General features: G+C 42.6%; 1 protein-coding gene across 1 annotated transcript; it reads right to left on the bottom strand.

Annotated features, from left to right (window-relative positions):
* Positions 1–689: 689 nt before the first annotated feature.
* Ccdc110 (coiled-coil domain containing 110) lies at positions 690–17,230 on the bottom strand. The gene is given in 9 exon segments (XM_042054920.1): positions 690–739; positions 1,403–3,518; positions 4,569–4,679; positions 7,153–7,218; positions 7,461–7,516; positions 14,331–14,463; positions 14,466–14,597; positions 15,897–16,009; positions 17,158–17,230. Coding segments are annotated over 9 exon segments (2,850 nt in total).
* Positions 17,231–17,978: the final 748 nt, after the last annotated feature.

The raw sequence follows: 17,978 nt of genomic DNA on the forward strand, positions 1-17,978 counted from the left end.
TTGTGAGAGAATACACAAACCAATGCCCAATTGTCGAAGAAATCCTTAAGGGTGAGCCCCAGGGGTATACATTAAAAGAATAATAAAAATGCAACCTAGTAGGGTTTATTCCAGGAATAGGAGGTGTTTCAAAATTAATATAACAATGTTATATTAATTATATATATGAGAAAAATTATTGTTTCAATAAATGCATAAAAAACATTTGATAGAATTCAACAAGGAATTGCATAGCCAAAATAGATAAGATAGAGTGATCCGGCACAGCAAAAGCAAACTATACTTATACAAGACTGGGTCTCCTTTGAGACAGGGCAGGTTACTTCACTACAATGTCATCTGCTATGTGGCTCTCTAAGCTGTCTGTGGGAATCTGTTTGGAGGACCAGTACAGACAGGAGGCTTCTCTGGCCATCTCTCTGAGTAGCTGGCTCTCCTCTCTTTCTGACCCAGAGCCTCATTCTTCCACTAGCGTCCACGGAGCCATGGAAGTGTGACTCTTAATCTTAGAGTCTAATACTAGATTTTTCACAGTTCTTGATGAGCTAATCCAATTCTAATGTCTGTTTTAAAACTAGTTTAATCATGTGTAAGGTCTTTAGAGTCACTGGTAAAAGTTACTTCGATATTATTTTTATGGGGGGAATTACTTGGAAAAAACTTTTTAAAGCACTGATATCTTTTGAAGTTTATTTACATATCTTGGATGGAAGCCGTTGATACAGTTTATGTGGAATCCCTGAAAAAGAAAAGCAAATGTCTTAAAGCTGTGAATGCTAAGATCATTTCCAATAAGGATTCAAGAGCCCGTCTCTCTGCCAAAGGTGTTGTGTGCACATTCAGTGTAGGTAAGTAATAGAAGTACAACATGAATTGCATCTACCAAACAAAATTCCTAAATAATTCAATTATGTAACAAATCAGATAAAAAAAAATCTTACAAAGCTACATTGTATTCATCTTCATGTTCTCTATTTCCTTCAAAAAAAGATTGTTTTATTTTTTGTCATGTGTGTCTGTGTGCGGGTTTGCATATGTGGTGGCAGGGTGGCAGGTGTCTCTGGAAGAGGGTGTTGGATCCTCTGGAGCTGGTCTTACAGGAGGCTGGGTGCTGGGAACCGAACTTGAGTCTTCCACAAGCGCACTACACACTCTTACCTCTGAGCCACCTCTCTGGCCTCCCTTCTTATTTTTATACTTTGGTTAGTGCCAACAAGCTAAAAAGAGTCTTTTATTTTAAATGCATAGGTGTTTAGCCTGAAGGTATGTCTATATGAGGTCACTGAATCCCCTGCAATGCTCTTAACTGCTGATCCATCTCTCCAGCCCCCCCCCCCCCCACCGCCCCCCGGCTGAAAAGAACCTCAGGGGTGCCGCTACTTATCTTTTAGAACATACACACCTTTCAAATCGGGAACCAAATGCCTACTCCTAGGACTGGAAGCGTCTTCATAGGCAGCGTAGTTGTCAAAGTAGAATTTCTCTCTTCTTGAAATAGAAGCTGACTTTGTTGGGCTGTTGTTGTGACCGGAGACTCTGTCACTTAGACTCAGATACTCTCGCTGAAGATTCCGCATCTCAAATTCCAACGTGTCCCTCTCGTTTTCTATGCTCCGCGCGTAGTTTTCCAGAAGCACCTTGTCTTCAGTGAGCCGGCTGATGCTGTTTTCAAACTTGGTGTTCTCTTGGCTGTGTTTCTTAAGCTCTTCCTTCAGGATCTGGTTGTCCGTCTTGATCTCCAGGACCATTTTGGATAACAGCTCACATTCCTTGCTGATCTCCGCCAAGTTGTTTTTGTAAATGCTCGTCTCCGATTTGGCGCTTTTGATTTCTTTCCGGAGATTCTCTTCCGAAGCCGACTGGTAGTTTTGGAAGGCCTCCAGCTCTCTTTCCAGCGTCTGCCTGGCAGAAGCCGATTCTTGTAACGTTGCCTCGAGATTCAGTTTCTCGGTTTTAGCTGCTTCGAGTATGTGCAGAAGAGACTGCTGTTCGGCTTCCGCCAGCCTCTCTCTCTCCTTTAGCTGTAGCGTCTCCAGCTTGCTCTCCTTCAGATCGCTCTCCAGCGAGCCTTTGTCTTTCAGGAGTTGGTACATGGTTTTTTCTAGCATTTCTCGTTCGTCTCGTAGCAACAGCATATTCGTTTTCATTGCTTCTATTTCTATATTCATTCTATTGTTTTCGTTTTTGAGAACGGCCATGTCATTTTGGGACTTGTGGTCCCTACTCTTCAAGTGATCTACTGTTTCTGTCATCTGTTGCTTTTCCAGGGAAAGTCGACTATTTTTTTCCTCTAGCGTTTTGTGTTGGCCTTGGAGGACGTTGTACGTGCTGACGATTTTCTTCAGTTCCCTGAGACAGTCGCTGTTTTCTTCCGCCGCTTTAGCTAGCTTGGCCTGGAGAGCGCTCTTTTCTTCCACCAGAGACCTCAACTGCTTTTCGTAGGTTTCAACCCTCTGTATCAGCGATTGGGTGGTGAAGATGAGGGGCTTCATTTTGGTCCTAAGGGCCAGGTTTTCATTCTCCAGTTCCGTCACTTTCTTCTGGTTCTGCACGGATTCTTTTAGGTAATTCTGTAGGTAACGAATCTTGGCAACACACTGCTCAGTGACACAGGTGTCTTTGGGTGTCTTCTCCACTTCAAATGTTATCGATCCTTGGTTTACTGCAAGTGGTTGTTCTTCTTTGTCCTTCCTTTCGTGTTTCACCGGGCCAAGGAATGACAGAGTGTGCCTTGGACCTCGGGAGTGGAATTTTAAATCCATCATATTCTTGCTGGTGATAGGGATGTCTTTGCTTTTCTCATTCCTTTTCCCCCGGGATATTTCACTCCTAGATAATTTTTTACATTTCCTACAAAAATTTAAATGCAATTTTGACACTGTTTCCCTGAGTGGGAGTAATTTACTCACCAAAGCTTCTAATTCAGAAATTCTCTTTGACTTGAGGTCTTCACTTAGGTTACCTTCCACGTTTGCTTCCTGGAAAAAGTTCAGTTTTGAACTATGAATGGGAAACAGCTCGTATTTCGCGTGACTTTGCGTAGTTGCATCCGCCTGGAAAGTGTGAAGTTCATTTGTAAGCGCCAGTTCCTTGTCGTTCGACTTCTGAAGCTCTTCTTTCATCTGTTTAATGGAGTGACAGATATCATCTAAATTCTCACAAAATTCACGCTTCTGAAAAGGTGCGGTGATTGTGGATTTATCCAGAGTCATAGGCGCAGTTTGAGGCGGCACAGTCTGGGGAACGGGCAGTGGAAACGGATGAAGACTGAGACTCTGAACCGTGTCAGGCTGGTCCGAAGCGCCCATGGCATTGTTGGGAGGTGGGTTACGTGCGGCAGTGCTCAGGCTCTCCAGAGGTAACATGTCTTGGACCTGTATCTGGGGTGGAATATTTATGCTTTGAGAGATACTGAGGCCATTATTACTACTAACGTTTTCTGCCAATGAGTAAAGAGTCTTAGGGTCCTCAAAATGAGTTTTCTTGATAGAAAGCATTTCTTCTTGCTTCTCATTAGGCTAGTGGCAATAGAAAGTATACTATAAATACGTTGTTCCTTGCCACATGACCAAGAAATTAAGATATAATTTAGGGACGATTTATGTGTACAACCAAATTATTTTATCAACTAATTAAAGAAGACTGTGTGTGTGTGTGTGTGTCCTCATCTTTCTAGCTGGGCAGGAATAAAATAACACCAACTATTTTGAGATCCAAAACTCTGGCCTTCACAGAGTGCTTTATAATAGCACTTCCTCCCTTAAAGGGTGAGATACATAGTCCAACTTCTTAATTTCAGATGTAGAAATGTAGTAAATGCATTATGCCAGGGAGGAAGGCCACATGGGACCTCAGGGAAAGCAAGTGCTTCTGCTGCGGGTTATTTGTTAGCTTTTTGCTTTCATTCCTGGTCTTGAAAGGGTAACTTTAGGACCACAAGTGTCTTGGAAATGTGATTTCCTAGCTAGGATGGATAATATTGGTCACTCTAGTTTGGAGCTTTCTATAAAATTCGGTCCTGGTTTGTTAGTCCCTTCCAAACAGGCAGGCTACCCAAAGTGCCTTGAATTTACTTTGGAATGTTAAGCATTTAGATGGATCAGCTGTCAAGAGCACTGTCTGCCTTTCCAAAGGTCCTGAGTTCGATTCCCAGCAACCACATGGTGACTCCCAACCATCTGTAATGAGTTCTGGTGCCCTCTTGAGGAAGGGACTTGTCAATCATCCTCACCAATTTAGATCATGAAACCCAATATGAACAAGTTCAACAGAACCGCCGTATACGGGCTGCCCATGCATGCTTCAGCATTGCCAGGGCATAGGAAGAAGAAAATAAATTTTTTAGATAAAGGGAGATGCCTTTCAGACCGTCCTAAAAGAAATAGTCAAATTCTAGAGTACAGAGATAAACACACTCCTTTTAAGTTTTTCTGGACAGATCTTTCCTATTTTCTGAACATCCATTGTTTTTGTGAGGAAAGAGAGACCGGAAAGGTGAAGACAAACCAGTTGTAGGGATAATTTTTAAATACCGAGAGAGGAATGATTTCTTTTAAAGGAAAACATACCAAATCCCTTTCAGGGTGCATGCTGAATACTACATTTTTTTCAGAGTTCAGTTGTGGGGTTTCTACTTCAACAATACTTTTGTTCAATATTTCGCTGATTTCAGACTGTACCTTCGAAAGACAAATGGAGAATGTTAGGATTTGAATTCAGATCTGGGAGCTTGTCTCTTTGCAGAAGCCCATAGTTGAAAGACACCTTTACATGTCCTGCCCGTACAAAGTTCTTGGCCATGGCAATATCTGTCATTAAAGGATTTTTAAGAAAAAAAATGCAGCCGGGCGGTGGTGGCGCACGCCTTTAATCCCAGCACTTGGGAGGCAGAGGCAGGCAGATCTCTGAGTCCGAGGCCAGCCTGATCTACAAGAGCTAGATCCAGGACAGGCTCTAGAAACTACAGGGAAACCCTGTCTCGAAAAACAAAAAACAAAAAACAAAACCCAAAAAAACAAAACCAAAACACCAAAAAAACAAAAACAAGAAAAAAATGCGGAAATAAGTACTTGGTAAAGCAGTAAATTTTATGATCTATGTGTAAAAAATTTTAAGACAGGTGTTGGTGAGGCACGCCTTTAATCCCTGTACTCGGGAGGCAGAGGCAGGCAGATCTCTGTGAGTTCAAGGCTAGCCTGGTCTACAAGAGCTAGTTCCAGGACAGGCACCAAAGCTACAGAGAAACCCTGTCTCGAAAAAAAACCCCAAATAATAATAATAATAATAATAATAATAATAATAATAATAATTTTAGAAGATTTACTTTTTGCACTGTGGAGTAAATAAGAAATCTTGGACACTCATCCTCAAGACAGAACATGTCTGTTACCAAGGGCAGAGCTTGGTCTTCCACTTCCATGCGGTTGTTTTCCATACAAGGACACTGAGCCACAGTTGACTCCAGGACTTCAGTGAGGCCATGTTGTGTCTGGTGTGCCTGACATGCATCTTCTGTTCTGGTCGCTCTAATTTCTCCAGGTGAAGGCTGTGTGCTTTTTTTTTTTTTTTTTTTGAGACAGGGTTTCTCTGTAGCTTTGGTGCCTGTCCTGGAACTAGCTCTTGTAGACCAGGCTGGCCTAGAACTCACAGAGATCCTCCTGCCTCTGCCTCCCGAGTGCTGGGATTAAAGGCATGCGCCACCACCGCCTGGCCGGCTGTGTGCTTTTGATGATGGCACCAGTTCTGCCTTTAGCTGCAAGGCTGGGTCTGTGACTCAGCACTGAGTCTCTCTCTGGAGAGTGATGGTCATGAATTGCTTCTGAACCAGTCTGTGGCACTCGGGATCAGAGCAGGGGACCTTAGTATAACCTATTATGAGAGCGAAGTGTCTCCTCCCTCCCCTTTCCCTTCCTTTACCTCTCCCTCTTCTTCTGATTTGAGCTTAGAAGGACAAAGATTTGAAGTTCTTTCCAACCCCTTTACCAGGATGTGTCATCGGACAGCCCACTGTCCCGGAAAGCAGACCAAGGTGTGGCTGAGACTTGTGCTGAAAGACTCTAAATGCATTTGTAAGCCCCCTCAACCCTAAGACATTTTTTCTAAAACCTTACACTCACTCTCTCTTGGAAATGGGACAGTTGCCTACACACACACATGCTGGACTGCTCATCCTCCTGTGTCCTTGTGAATAATCTTCAAACATAACTCCATTCTGGGAATTGAGGCAAATACAACCCACAGATGTTGACTCAGTTCCTGATGTATTGATTTAGTCACTGGACCAAGGTCAGGATGGACCACAGATGCTCTCCCTTATCTACCCGATCATGCAGCTGTTCTCCTGCCCTGGAATAGACCGATCACTGCTAGTAACCCTTTGAATAAGCCAATCCAATAAGTTGGAAGACAACCTACAGATCCCCCCTTGTGTCTGTGGCTTTTCACTTTAAAAGATGGGATGTAACCGCTATCGATGTCCTTCATATCCCAAACCTGAAGGGCCCTGTCATGACAGAATAAAAATCCTCTTGCTTTTGCATCAATTGTGGTGATAGAATGGTGCCTGGAGCAACTCCTCCCTGATGTTTGCACTTCTAGTCCAACAGTACCTGATGGCCAGAGTCTCGATCATAGGAACCATGTCACCAGAAGTGGCTGTTCTAAGGACTGTTCATAGGCTCTTCAGTGACACACAGGTGATAGAGGATGCTTTCCCCCAGAGCCACTTTTACTGTGAGTTTAAATTTTAGAGTCTCTATTTTCAGACTGTGTGTGTATATGTATTTATGTATGTGTGTACATATGTACATATGTATGTATGTGTGTGTGTATATGTATGTATGTACGTGCCTGTATGAATTTGCAGTGCCAGGATCAAACCTAAGACTCTGCACATGTTAGGAAAACCCTCAACAGCTGATCCATGTCTGTCCTAGGTAGCACTTTAAATATGAGTGCCTTTTCTTTTTGCCTCACGCCCCAAAATATAGGGGGATGTAGTTTACTCTAAACAAATTTCGAGCCTGAAATACATGTCCACTTCTGATACATCAAACTCGGCATCTACCTAGCAACTGGCTACTGATGAGTGTAGTAGACGGGCTGGTACCTTAAACTAGGAGATTTCTTACATAGGGACTACAGCAATCATACCATGCTGACGTTCTGTAGAGTCTGCATCCGCAGAGCTTGAAATGACTGCAGCTGATGCTGGAGGACCTATAAGAGATTTAACAAAGGCTCAGAAGGACACTCTCAGGGGGCTAAACACGGTCTTCAATTGCTATGATTGAGAAAACATCCCCCAGTGTAGCTTGGTTTCCAAAGAGCATCCCCTGAGTCAGCCGACGCTAGCTGTGTTGCTGACTCTGAGCGTGTTCATGGAAGTTTTTGTGAGGTTAGTGTGGAAGACCCAGTGTTCGTTTAGGAAGGATTTTCACATAATTGGATGAAACACTCACTTTCAGTGCTGACTGTGGTTGGATTTGACCTTCTGGTTCTGATGTGCAGCCATATTCTAAGGAGCAAAACAAAGAGCACGCATCATTTAATGCCAAACATCTTATTTTGAGGGAGCTGCTGTGAAAAGCACCCTCTAAACTCAGGTAATGTGACAGAGAGGATGAGAAGGCTTGATGCTTAAATTTTCTTAGCCACACATTAAATTTAAGGACAGCTGTCTAGGAAGCACCTCCCTGTGGGGACAGGGAGATGACTGAGTGCTTGCTGCTCAAACCTGCCTGTCTGAGTCTGATTCTGGAACCCATGGAAGAATGGAAGGAGGGCTCTCCCTGTACTAGCTTGTCCCCTGACCCCTACGATTGCACCATGGCATGGGGGGATTGGTGCACGCGTGGCATTGTGTGTGGGGTTCAGAAGCAAACTTTCAGAAGCCAGTGTTTCTTTCCACCACATGGGTCCTGAGGATCAAACTCAGTTTTTCAGGCTTGGTAGCAAGCACCCGTACCCACTGAACCATCTCAGCACCTCAAATTAATTCTTTTTTTTTTTTTTTTGAGACAGGTCACTGAGTAACCCTGGCTGTTTTGGAACTCACTATATAGACCAGGCTGGCCTTGAACTCATAGAGATTCACTGCCTTATGAGTGTTGGGATTAAAAGTGTGGGTCACCACACCTTTATATATAATGTTAAGTATATATATAGTATATTATTATCTATAATATATTATACATTATATATTATAAATACATTAACTAAATTGGTTTATATTTTACAAAATTTTAAAAATTAAAAAAGAAAGTACTTTCTTGGGGTAAGGCAAACAAACAAACAAACAAACAAAGAAAAACCCAAATAATTAATAATAATGCTGATGCTGTGGAGGCCTTTGGTTAATGGACTGTATAGGTCTTGATTTTTGTGAAATTGCCGGGCACTGATCTCCCTGAGTCATGGAAACGAGTGGGATGTGCAGGATGGGCCGTGCTCTCGGGCAAAGTTCTAAAAAGAACAATCTGTGCTTTCTCCTGGGGAAGGAGGTTTGTGTGCATTCCTTTGGCCCTTCTTCACCATGTAAAAATAGGAACACTTCCCTATCAATGGCTGTGTCCTCAAGGCCTGCATCTACCTTGACTCTTTTTGTGGGATTGTAAGCCATATCCTTTGCTCCTTTCTGCAGCTCAGATGAGCACCAGTCTCGACAAACCCATTCCTGTCTCTGTCCCCACAAGACACAACATGGGGTCTTGCTGCTAGAGCCCAAGAGGAGCATGCAGCTCAGTCCACTGATCTATGCTGGTTGGCGAGAGAGACCTGCTGTGGGGACAGGCTGGGAGCGGGGCGGGGACTGGGGCGGTAGCTAGAGTGATCTTGCTCTCTTAGGTTTTGTCACTAAAGAATTTTTCTCCTGCTCAGCAGTTGACTATTCTGTTTTCCTCGGACACTCTAAAATCAACACATAGTGAACCGAAGTCCCCGGGCTCCTTAGGATGATAGACAGTGACGTCACAGGCTTGGCACCTTCTTGGAGGCTGTTTGTAGGTGGGCAGCAGAGAAGAGACGATGTACACTCAGCCACGTAGCAGGTAACTTGCTTGCTTTAAAACGTTTTTAAATTAGGAAACCAAAGTGTTCTAGCTTGCTGATGAAGTGAGAATTATGACCGAACGTCCTCCTAGACTGACAGCATCAGTCCTCAGAGTAGGTCCTCAAAGAGGCCTCTGAATCCTCTTTCGGACTGGCGCAGAAGCTGGTTGTCAAGTGCAGACATCTGCTTTGTCATTTTGTTCCTCATCACTAACCAGGCAATATTAGTTCAGAACCTGGAGATGTGTGGTCAACTCAAGAATCCCGCCCTTAATCGGAGGACGGGAGGGCTAGAGAGCTTACCTGCATACTGCTTATTTCTGCCTCTCTTGGGAAGCTGAGACCAAGGTGGGAAAGCATTCCAAAGAGTTTTAGACTCTAAACAAACTTGTTCTAGTGTACTCATAGTGGTTATGCAAAAACAAACCAAGCCAAAAGCCAATGGTGTCATATAGAAGCCTGCCATCCAGAACCAATTTTAGACAACCCTTCAGCTCTCTCTCCCTCTATATGTGTACACACACACACACACACACACACACACACACACACACACAAGCACAAATGTCATTAGAAGAGGGAAGATATGGAGAAAGAGGACCTCTTATACAATGTTGGAAAAAATGAAATTTTATATTTTAAAATATATGTGTATGGGCGTTTTGCCTGCATGCATGTTTGTACACATGTAGTTTCCACACATATGTAGAAAGTAGAAGGGTATCTCATAGGAGTGGAGAAATGATTGCTGGTTGCCAAAGACTGGGAAAGTGTGTGAGGCACAGAGAGGGTGGTTAATAGGGGGTGCTTATAATTGATAAGAATTAATGGATTATTTCATAATAGCTGGAAGAATGTAACTGTTCACAACAAAAAATGATAAACATCTGATGGGTTAGAAACATCAACTTTCTTAAAATAATCATTACACCATATACATGTAATTAAAGATTTCAATGTATCCCATAAATACATATACTTAGTATATGCCAGTCAAAATAACAATGTATTAAAAGATACCAAGAAAAATATTAATAACTTGAAAACATATATTTCCACTGTGTTCTTAGGTTGACTTACTACTCGCCAAGAAAGATGAGAAAATTTTCTCTGACACATACTAATTTTCGACTCTTCGTATTTGCTACTAAGGTTAGTTCTGCAGTGGAGTTTTATGAATCTCACATTCTGTTCTGTAGCCATAGTTCCCACGAAGCTCTCTTTTAAACAGTAGTGTTAGCTGGGTGGTGGTGGCACACGCCTTTAATCCCAGAACTCGGGAGGCAGAAGCAGGCGGATCTCTGTGAGTTGGAGGCCAGCCTGGTCTACAAGAGCTAGTTCCAGGACAGGCTCCAAAGCTACAGAGAAACCCTGTCTCGAAAAACCAAAAAAAGAAAAGCAAAACAAAACAAAATAAACAATAGTGTTGTGTTTTTATTATATATAATATTTAGTAAATTGAATAGATCAAAGTGGAACAGTAAATAATAGGTTCTTAAGAAAGAACAATGAGATTTATATACGTTACTTTTCTATATTTTCTGTCCATCTTCCTCCATTTTTGATCATAGTATAATTGCATAGCTTCTCATCACACAAGTATCTATTTAAATGTGACCATCCTGTTTGAAATTTCTGTTTTCTTTGACATAGTGTAGATGGCTTGTTTTTTTAAATTTTTTTGTTATTGGCTTTTTAAAATATTTATTTAATATGTATACAATATTCTGTCTGTGTGTATGCCTGCAGGCCAGAAGAGGGCACCAGACCCCATTACAGATGGTTGTGAGCCACCATGTGGTTGCTGGGAATTGAACTCAGGACCTTTGGAAGAGCAGGCAATGCTCTTAACCGCTGAGCCATCTCTCCAGCCCCTAGATGGCTTGTGAAACCTTTCTATGTGTCTGGACATTTTTCCTGCATAGATGTCTGTGCATATGTATGGTTGGTACCCCAGGTCAGAGGAAGGCGTTAGATTTCCTGAGTTTGAGTTATAGATAATTGAGTCACCATGTGGGTATTGGGGATAGAACCCATGGGTCCCCCAAAAGAGAAGCAAGTGCTCTTAGCTGCTGAGTACCTGTCTAGCCTCTGTAGATGATTTCTTATCACATCCTTTCCTGATCCACAGTGATCTGTTCCCTGGGGCTGTAGATCCAGGACCAGGGTAGAAATTGGCACAGGTGGGAAAATTTTTGGGAAGTATGCTGAAAGCCTTTGTTCATATTTTAAGAGAGAGAGAAAAACAACCTCTTCAAGATACTTTAAAATACTTTAAGTTGTCTATGAGAAATGTCAAGCACCCCATTGGATATGTCATTTATGGGCCAAACACTGATGGGCGATGTGGGTGGGACTGCCATCCTAGATAAAGGCAGTTTGCGGGGAGAGCTTAATGAAGCACTGGTAAAAATGGCTTCCAGTGAGAATGTGATATGAAGATTTGGAGCCGCCAAGTGTGGGCAATCTTTTTTAAGTTTTACTGTGCCATGGAAAAGGGATTATAGTAGGATAGAGTTCACACTAGAAGACATGTGGACAAGAAGAATTTTGAAAATTATATTTACTTACTTAGTGTGTGTGCATTACTTAGTGTGTGCATTACTTAGTGAGTGTGCAATATTTACTTAGTGTGTGTGCATTACTTACTTAGTGTGTGTGCATTACTTACTCAGTTTGTGGGCATTACTTAATGTGTGTGCATTACTTACTTAGTGAGTGTGCATTACTTAGTGTATGTGCATTACTTACTCAGTGTGTGTATTACTTACTTAGTGTGTGTGCATTATTTAGTGTGTGTGCATTACTTACTTAGTGTGTGTGCATTACTTAATGTGTGTTCATTACTTAGTGAGTGTTCATTACTTAGTGAGTGTGCATTACTTAGTGTGTGTGCATTACTTACTCAGTGTGTGCATTACTTACTGTGTGTGCATTACTTACTTAGTGAGTGTGCATTACTTACTTAGCGTGTGTACACATGCTCACAAGCCAAGAAGTACATGCAAAGGTCAGAGAACACACTGTGGAAGTTGATTCTCTCCTCCTACCTGGTAAGCATGGCAGCAAACCCATCACCTGCCAGGCCATCTCGCCAGCCCAAGGGGATTTATTATTAACTCAATATTTATTCTAGCTATTGGAGAGTCTAACATGCTTGCTGTCTGAAAACATATCAAGAAGGAGTGGTTCCAGAGAAGGAGGGAGACCATGGCAGAGGGACTCTGGATGTCGCATCTAGATGAACTAGTTGTTGATTGAGCAGGAGCGATTCTTCCACTGAAAAGGGAAGAAGGGAGCTTGGGAAATGTGAAGGATAAGGATGAGGGAATTTTGTTCTGGTCGTTTCTACCTTTTCAGATACCATGAGATGATTTTATGAGAGAGTGTGGGGTGGGAAATGACATAATTATCTTGGGAGGGAGCATTTGAAAAAGGATTTGTTTTGGCAATAAAGCAAACGCTCCAAATAGCATTAAGCGGCTCGCTTTAGCGGCATGATATGACTCAAAAATGAGTATTTTCTTCAGCAGCGTTCTGATGATCTAGTGCAGGCAGCAAAAAGGGAGGAAAATGGACTCATTTTATTATTAAGAGTAATAATAGAACTTTTTGTTTTTCTTAAGAGTCTTTGGGTGTGGCTTGTTCCTAAGGAAAGGTATTTTTAAAATTCAGTAGTGCTCGAATAGCCATATGGAACTGTATGATTCTTGAATTGGAAGGGAATGACCAGAGACCCACAGGGGTCAACACAGAACCACATCTCAGCATTTCCTGAGTCTTTGCTAAATGCAGGATACTGGGGGGCGCTGAAAGGGAGTGGAGGACATGGCCCTGCCCTCAAAGAAGTTTATTATCCATCGAGAATGTAAGAAATGGTGTTTACACCCAGCTTTTATTTTCTGTTTTGTATTTAAGTGTTGAAATTTTTTAAAAAATGACTTGATTGTCAACGGGATGACCTTTTTATAATAAAGACAAGGGGGGTTTATTCCCAAGCCTGCAGAAAATTCTGTCATATTCCATATGCGTAAGAAGTGTTAAGTGTGTGCCTGGACTAATGATGGAGGAGAGTTATCTGTCTATGTTACTTTCATTGGTTAATTAATAAAGAAAACTGCCTTGGCCCTTTAAGAGACAGAAAATTAGGTAGGTGGAGTAGACAGAACAGAATGCTGGGTAGCAGGAGTGGCGAGACGCTTCAGGGAGTCGCCATAGTGAGTCTCCATGCTTCTCCTCTCCGAGATGGACGCAGGTTAAGATCTCTCCTGGTAAGCCACACCTCGTGGTGCTACACAGATTACTAAATATGGGTTAAAGGAAGATGTGAGAATTAGGCAATAAGAGGCTGAAACTATGGGCCAGGCAGTATTTAAATGAATACAGTTTCTGTGTAATTATTTTGGGTAAAGCTAGCCGGGTGGCGGGACACAGCCCGCCGTTCCTTCTACAGACTAAAGAAAGAGGAGAACAAGGCGATTTTTAAAGAGCTACGTAGAATAATTTTCAGGTGCAAACCTTAGCTTGGCTGTGACAGTACTAGTGAGTTCTGTAGAAGTCCTGTGAGCTAGAGTACACTTCACTGTTGTGCAATATTACTTTAAGATGGGTAACATTTGTTTATGCTGTGGAACATTTGTTTAATGATGCAAAGGTGTGTTGCATTCTTTTCTGTGGCACTTGCTTAACTCTGTGAAGCTGTGTTACTTTGCCTGTCTAAAACACCTGATTGGTCTAATGCAGAGCAGAACGGCCAATAGCTAGGCAGAAGAGGGGATAGGTGGGGCTGGCAGGCAGAGAAAATAAATCAGAAGAGAAAAGAAGAGGAGCAAGTAAAGGAGAAGGAGAGAGGATGTCAGGGACCAACCACACAGCTACACAGCCAGCCACGGAGTAAGAAGTAAAGAAAGGTATACAGAATAAAGAAAGATAAAAGCCCAGAGACAAAAGGTAAGTGGGATAATTTAGGTTAAGAAAAGCTGATTTGAAAGAAGCCAAACTCAGGCTGGGCATTGATAAGTAAGAATAAGACACCATGAATTTGTTTGGGAGCTGGGTGGTAGGCCCCCAAAGAGCAAAGAGTAAAAAGAAAACCAAGTATACTTTGTCATGCAAGTTAGGAGTCAGCTATGGGATCAGGCTGCCTGGACACTGATTCCTGACTTTATAACATGTTTCTGTCTGAAACTGAAACCAACCAAACCAAATCAAACCAAACCAAAATAAAACAGCAAAACCTCAGCTTTTTTTTTTTTTTTTTTTTTTTCACCCAGATTGTTTACCTGGTTCACTGACCCCACACTCTTTTACCCCCTCAGAGGAATTCAGGATCTTGGATGCTGACAGGAGAACGGAGTCAACTTCATCCTCTTCCTCAAGATGCCTTTCTGGAACAGAACCGAGCACAGCTTTTGGCGAGGAGCTGGAAGGTAGCCTGGGAAAGTGAGGAAGCAGGGAAGAGATTCGGGTCGCCCACACCCTCGGCGGCCACCGGAGGGCGCGCTGGGGTCAGGTAGAGACACTGACTGTAGCAGGGCTGGAGGCTGTAGCTAGGGGGCAGGCGGGTGCTCTCTCAATGTCTGGGCAGGGCATGTGAGGTAGGAAGGTCCACACTCCAGATCCACCTGGGAAGCTCCAGAGGCTTGGGGGCGAAGGGGACCCGGGTGTAGCTCCACTATCCTCCACTTCCCACAGCTCCCCTCTCGAGGACAGCCTCCTGGATCGCTCTTACCGGGGCTCATTTCTGTTGCCTAAGATCTCTCTATCAACTGCCTTGCCCCAAGCATTCAGCTCAGCTGCTTCAAGCCGCAGCATCCCGTTGCCTAGTAACGGAGTGGTCAGGAAGCCGCGCCCATCCGCACCCTTTTCCTTGAGCTGTTGCAGAGGAGGACTTGATTGGTCTTCATTTGTCAAAGTACACTGATTTTCCTGTGCGCCTGATGAACCACTTCTAAAAGGCGGGTGTTGTCGTGGGAAGCAGAGCTTGCTTAACTGACTGGTTGGAAAGCCCGATCCTTAAGTCGAAGTTTTCAATAAGCACACATGACTTATTTTGCAAAATCAATTATTTCAGATAGAATACCCAGTCATCGAGAATTGAATTTTAAATCGCAATGAGTAGGAACGGACAGCCTCTATGATATGCTATTTTACTACCTAAAATAAATTATAGATGATTTACCCTCAAGGAAGGAAGGAAGCATGGTAATTCAATATTCACTAGCTAAAATTTCTTTTGTAAAGCAATGGTCTCTCATCAGACTTGGCAGTGTTTTTGAGGCATTGTGAATAGTTTTACTAAATTTTAATTTTTCCATCTAATATGTCTCTTAAACTACTATTCTAAAGAAAATAAATAATACAGTTCATCTCATGCTATAATATGGTGACAATGAAATATTTTGGGACAACTCTAATTTATGTGCAGTATTTGTGGATGGTGATGATAAGTGAAATTAATGAAGATTTTCATGTCACGACCAAGTCAAAACGGGTGGCAGAGACTATAATACACAAATGATAGGTGCTTACAATTTAATCTGTGCTCTAGTCTCAACAGAAACCTACTTTCATTTTAAGGAAACTTCTCAATCAGTCTATCAGGTAAATGCCTTCTAAGTAAGGAAGGTTTATTTTAACTTTTAAACATTTATTTAATTTTGTGTATTTGTGTATAGTGTACGCATATGCATGTGTTGGTATGTTTGTGTGCAGGTGGGAATGCACACACATGTGTGTTCATGACTGGGGAAGTCAGAGGTCTTTTTTGTATATATTCCTTTATTGAGCTCTGCCGTGGGTCTTTGAAGCTGTCTCTCACGGAAGGTGGCACTCACAGACAGTCTAACCTGGTTGTCCAGTGAGCCCCAGGGATCCTCGATGCACGTGGTCACCGGCATGCGGGTGCTGGGCACCAAACTCAGGTCCTCGCGCTTGTGTGGTAAGCTCTGCACCAACTGAGCTGTCTCAAGGGTGAATTGCCGACTTCACATCCCGTCTCTCCCGGGTGTGTGTGTGTCTTCATGAGAACACTGAAAAGAAGCACAGTACAGCCATTAATATTCAGAGGTTAATACTGATGCATACTCACCCTGGAGTCCTCAGGTCTCACTGAGGGTCTAGAAATAAAGCTTTGGGTAGACACAGGTCCCAGCCCAAGAGTAATGGCGATGATGTGTTTGCTTACTGAAGCTCAGCCTGACCAGTTTGGTTTACCTTGGACTTCTAAGGCCGCAACATTTTAGAATGGTTCTAGACCAGCTGTTCTGTAAAATGTTTCTGTGTCTTTGGTGGATGTTTTCTAGTGGGTGGATTCAAATCATGAGCCCTGTCGGGGTGAAAGAATGGCTGTTTGTCGTCACGACATTCTATCAGGTGGCAAGCACTGTCGTCTGCTCCATCAGCGTTGGCGTTCATTAGATGACACACTGGTCTCCACTGGAAAGAGAGCTAACCTTTGTTCTTTTCTGACTAAGAAGTAGTTTGTTAAAATACTTTGACTTATGTAATATTCCATTCTTCATAAACTTTTGGCTTCCTTGTTGACTTATAATTTTCTGTATGGGTAAGTGTTTCTTATGCCATTTAATAGTTAATAATGGAATGTATTCTGTTGCTAATATTACTTGTATCAGTCCTCAAATCTTCCTGTTCTGGTCAGTGACGATTTCTCTATTGAATTCAGCCTCACATCACGCAGACGGCAAAGTGTATTTTGCCAGCATGTTTTCAGTACTCGGAGCATTTCTCCAACCGTCCTATAAAAAGCCTGGCTTTTTTTTTCTATCGTGAAGTCCATTCCTATAAGATAGAATTAAAATCTACATTACCATTTTTTTAAAAGCTGAGAGTCACAATATTTCAAAATCTCCCAGTTTTCCTTTCAGAAAAATCTACTTTTCCCTGCCGATCAACAGCTGTAGTTTCAAGCATTTGGAATGAACTTAAGAGCCCTGCACAAAAACAAGCTCATCAGATCTATTCTTAGCCACTTCTGACCAGACTGCAAGACGTCTGGGGTTTTCAGCTTCATAAGATCTTTTTTTAAACCTGGGATTACAGGGCTATCACTATGCGTAGATGGAATCTTCTACAGAGTGTGATACTCACCATCTAGCCCCAAGGATGCACCAATATGAGAGCTGTTTCCAGGCTTGTGTTTTGGTGGAGAAGGGAACCTCATGACGCTGACTTAGGAAGTCTTCAGTGGATCACAGAAATAGTGTCTATAGCTCAAGCCTTGATCCAGGTCAAAACATCTCTACACCCAGTCTGCGTTAAGGTGCTGGCAGTGTTAATTTCAACCTGACTCTGTGTATTGAGAGATGGAATGCCATGATTCACAAAGGATGGGAACAAGCTCTGGCTTTTAGGCGGTTAACTGCCGCTTTTAGGAGGCCTTGTTTAGAGGAAAGTAAGCAGGACTGGGTGGGTTGAGTCAGGTTAACTATAGAAAGTTTGGTATGCTAAGGGGATGGCTGGAGAGACACCAAGCTCTTGGAGATGCACAGATGTTAGGGAAGAAGAGATGCTTTTGATGAATGAAGTGTGTGAGCATGTCCATATGTTAAGAAGAACCACAGACAAGAGACTGAGTCGGTACACTGAGCTGGAAAGAGGCACGAGTAACAGAATTGCAGGTATGATTTGTGTCGGGAAGTGGAGAATGAGGAACTGGATTGAACAGGTACTGCTTTGTCCATTTGGTAAAGATGATGAAGGCACATGCAATAGTGAAGACACTTTCTCTGTAAGGAGATACTCGGATCAGGAAAATTGTTGACTGAGATTTTTTGTCCTGCCCAGTTCCCACGGTCGTTAAGTCCCAAAGAATCACACAGAGGTCTACATTAACTGTAAACTGATTGGCGTAGTAGCTCAGACTTCTTATTAACTCTTATAACTTATATTAGCCCATTATTCTTGTCTAT

This window comes from Arvicola amphibius, chromosome 4 (genome assembly GCF_903992535.2).
Source record: "Arvicola amphibius chromosome 4, mArvAmp1.2, whole genome shotgun sequence".
Classification (NCBI taxonomy): domain Eukaryota; kingdom Metazoa; phylum Chordata; class Mammalia; order Rodentia; family Cricetidae; genus Arvicola; species Arvicola amphibius.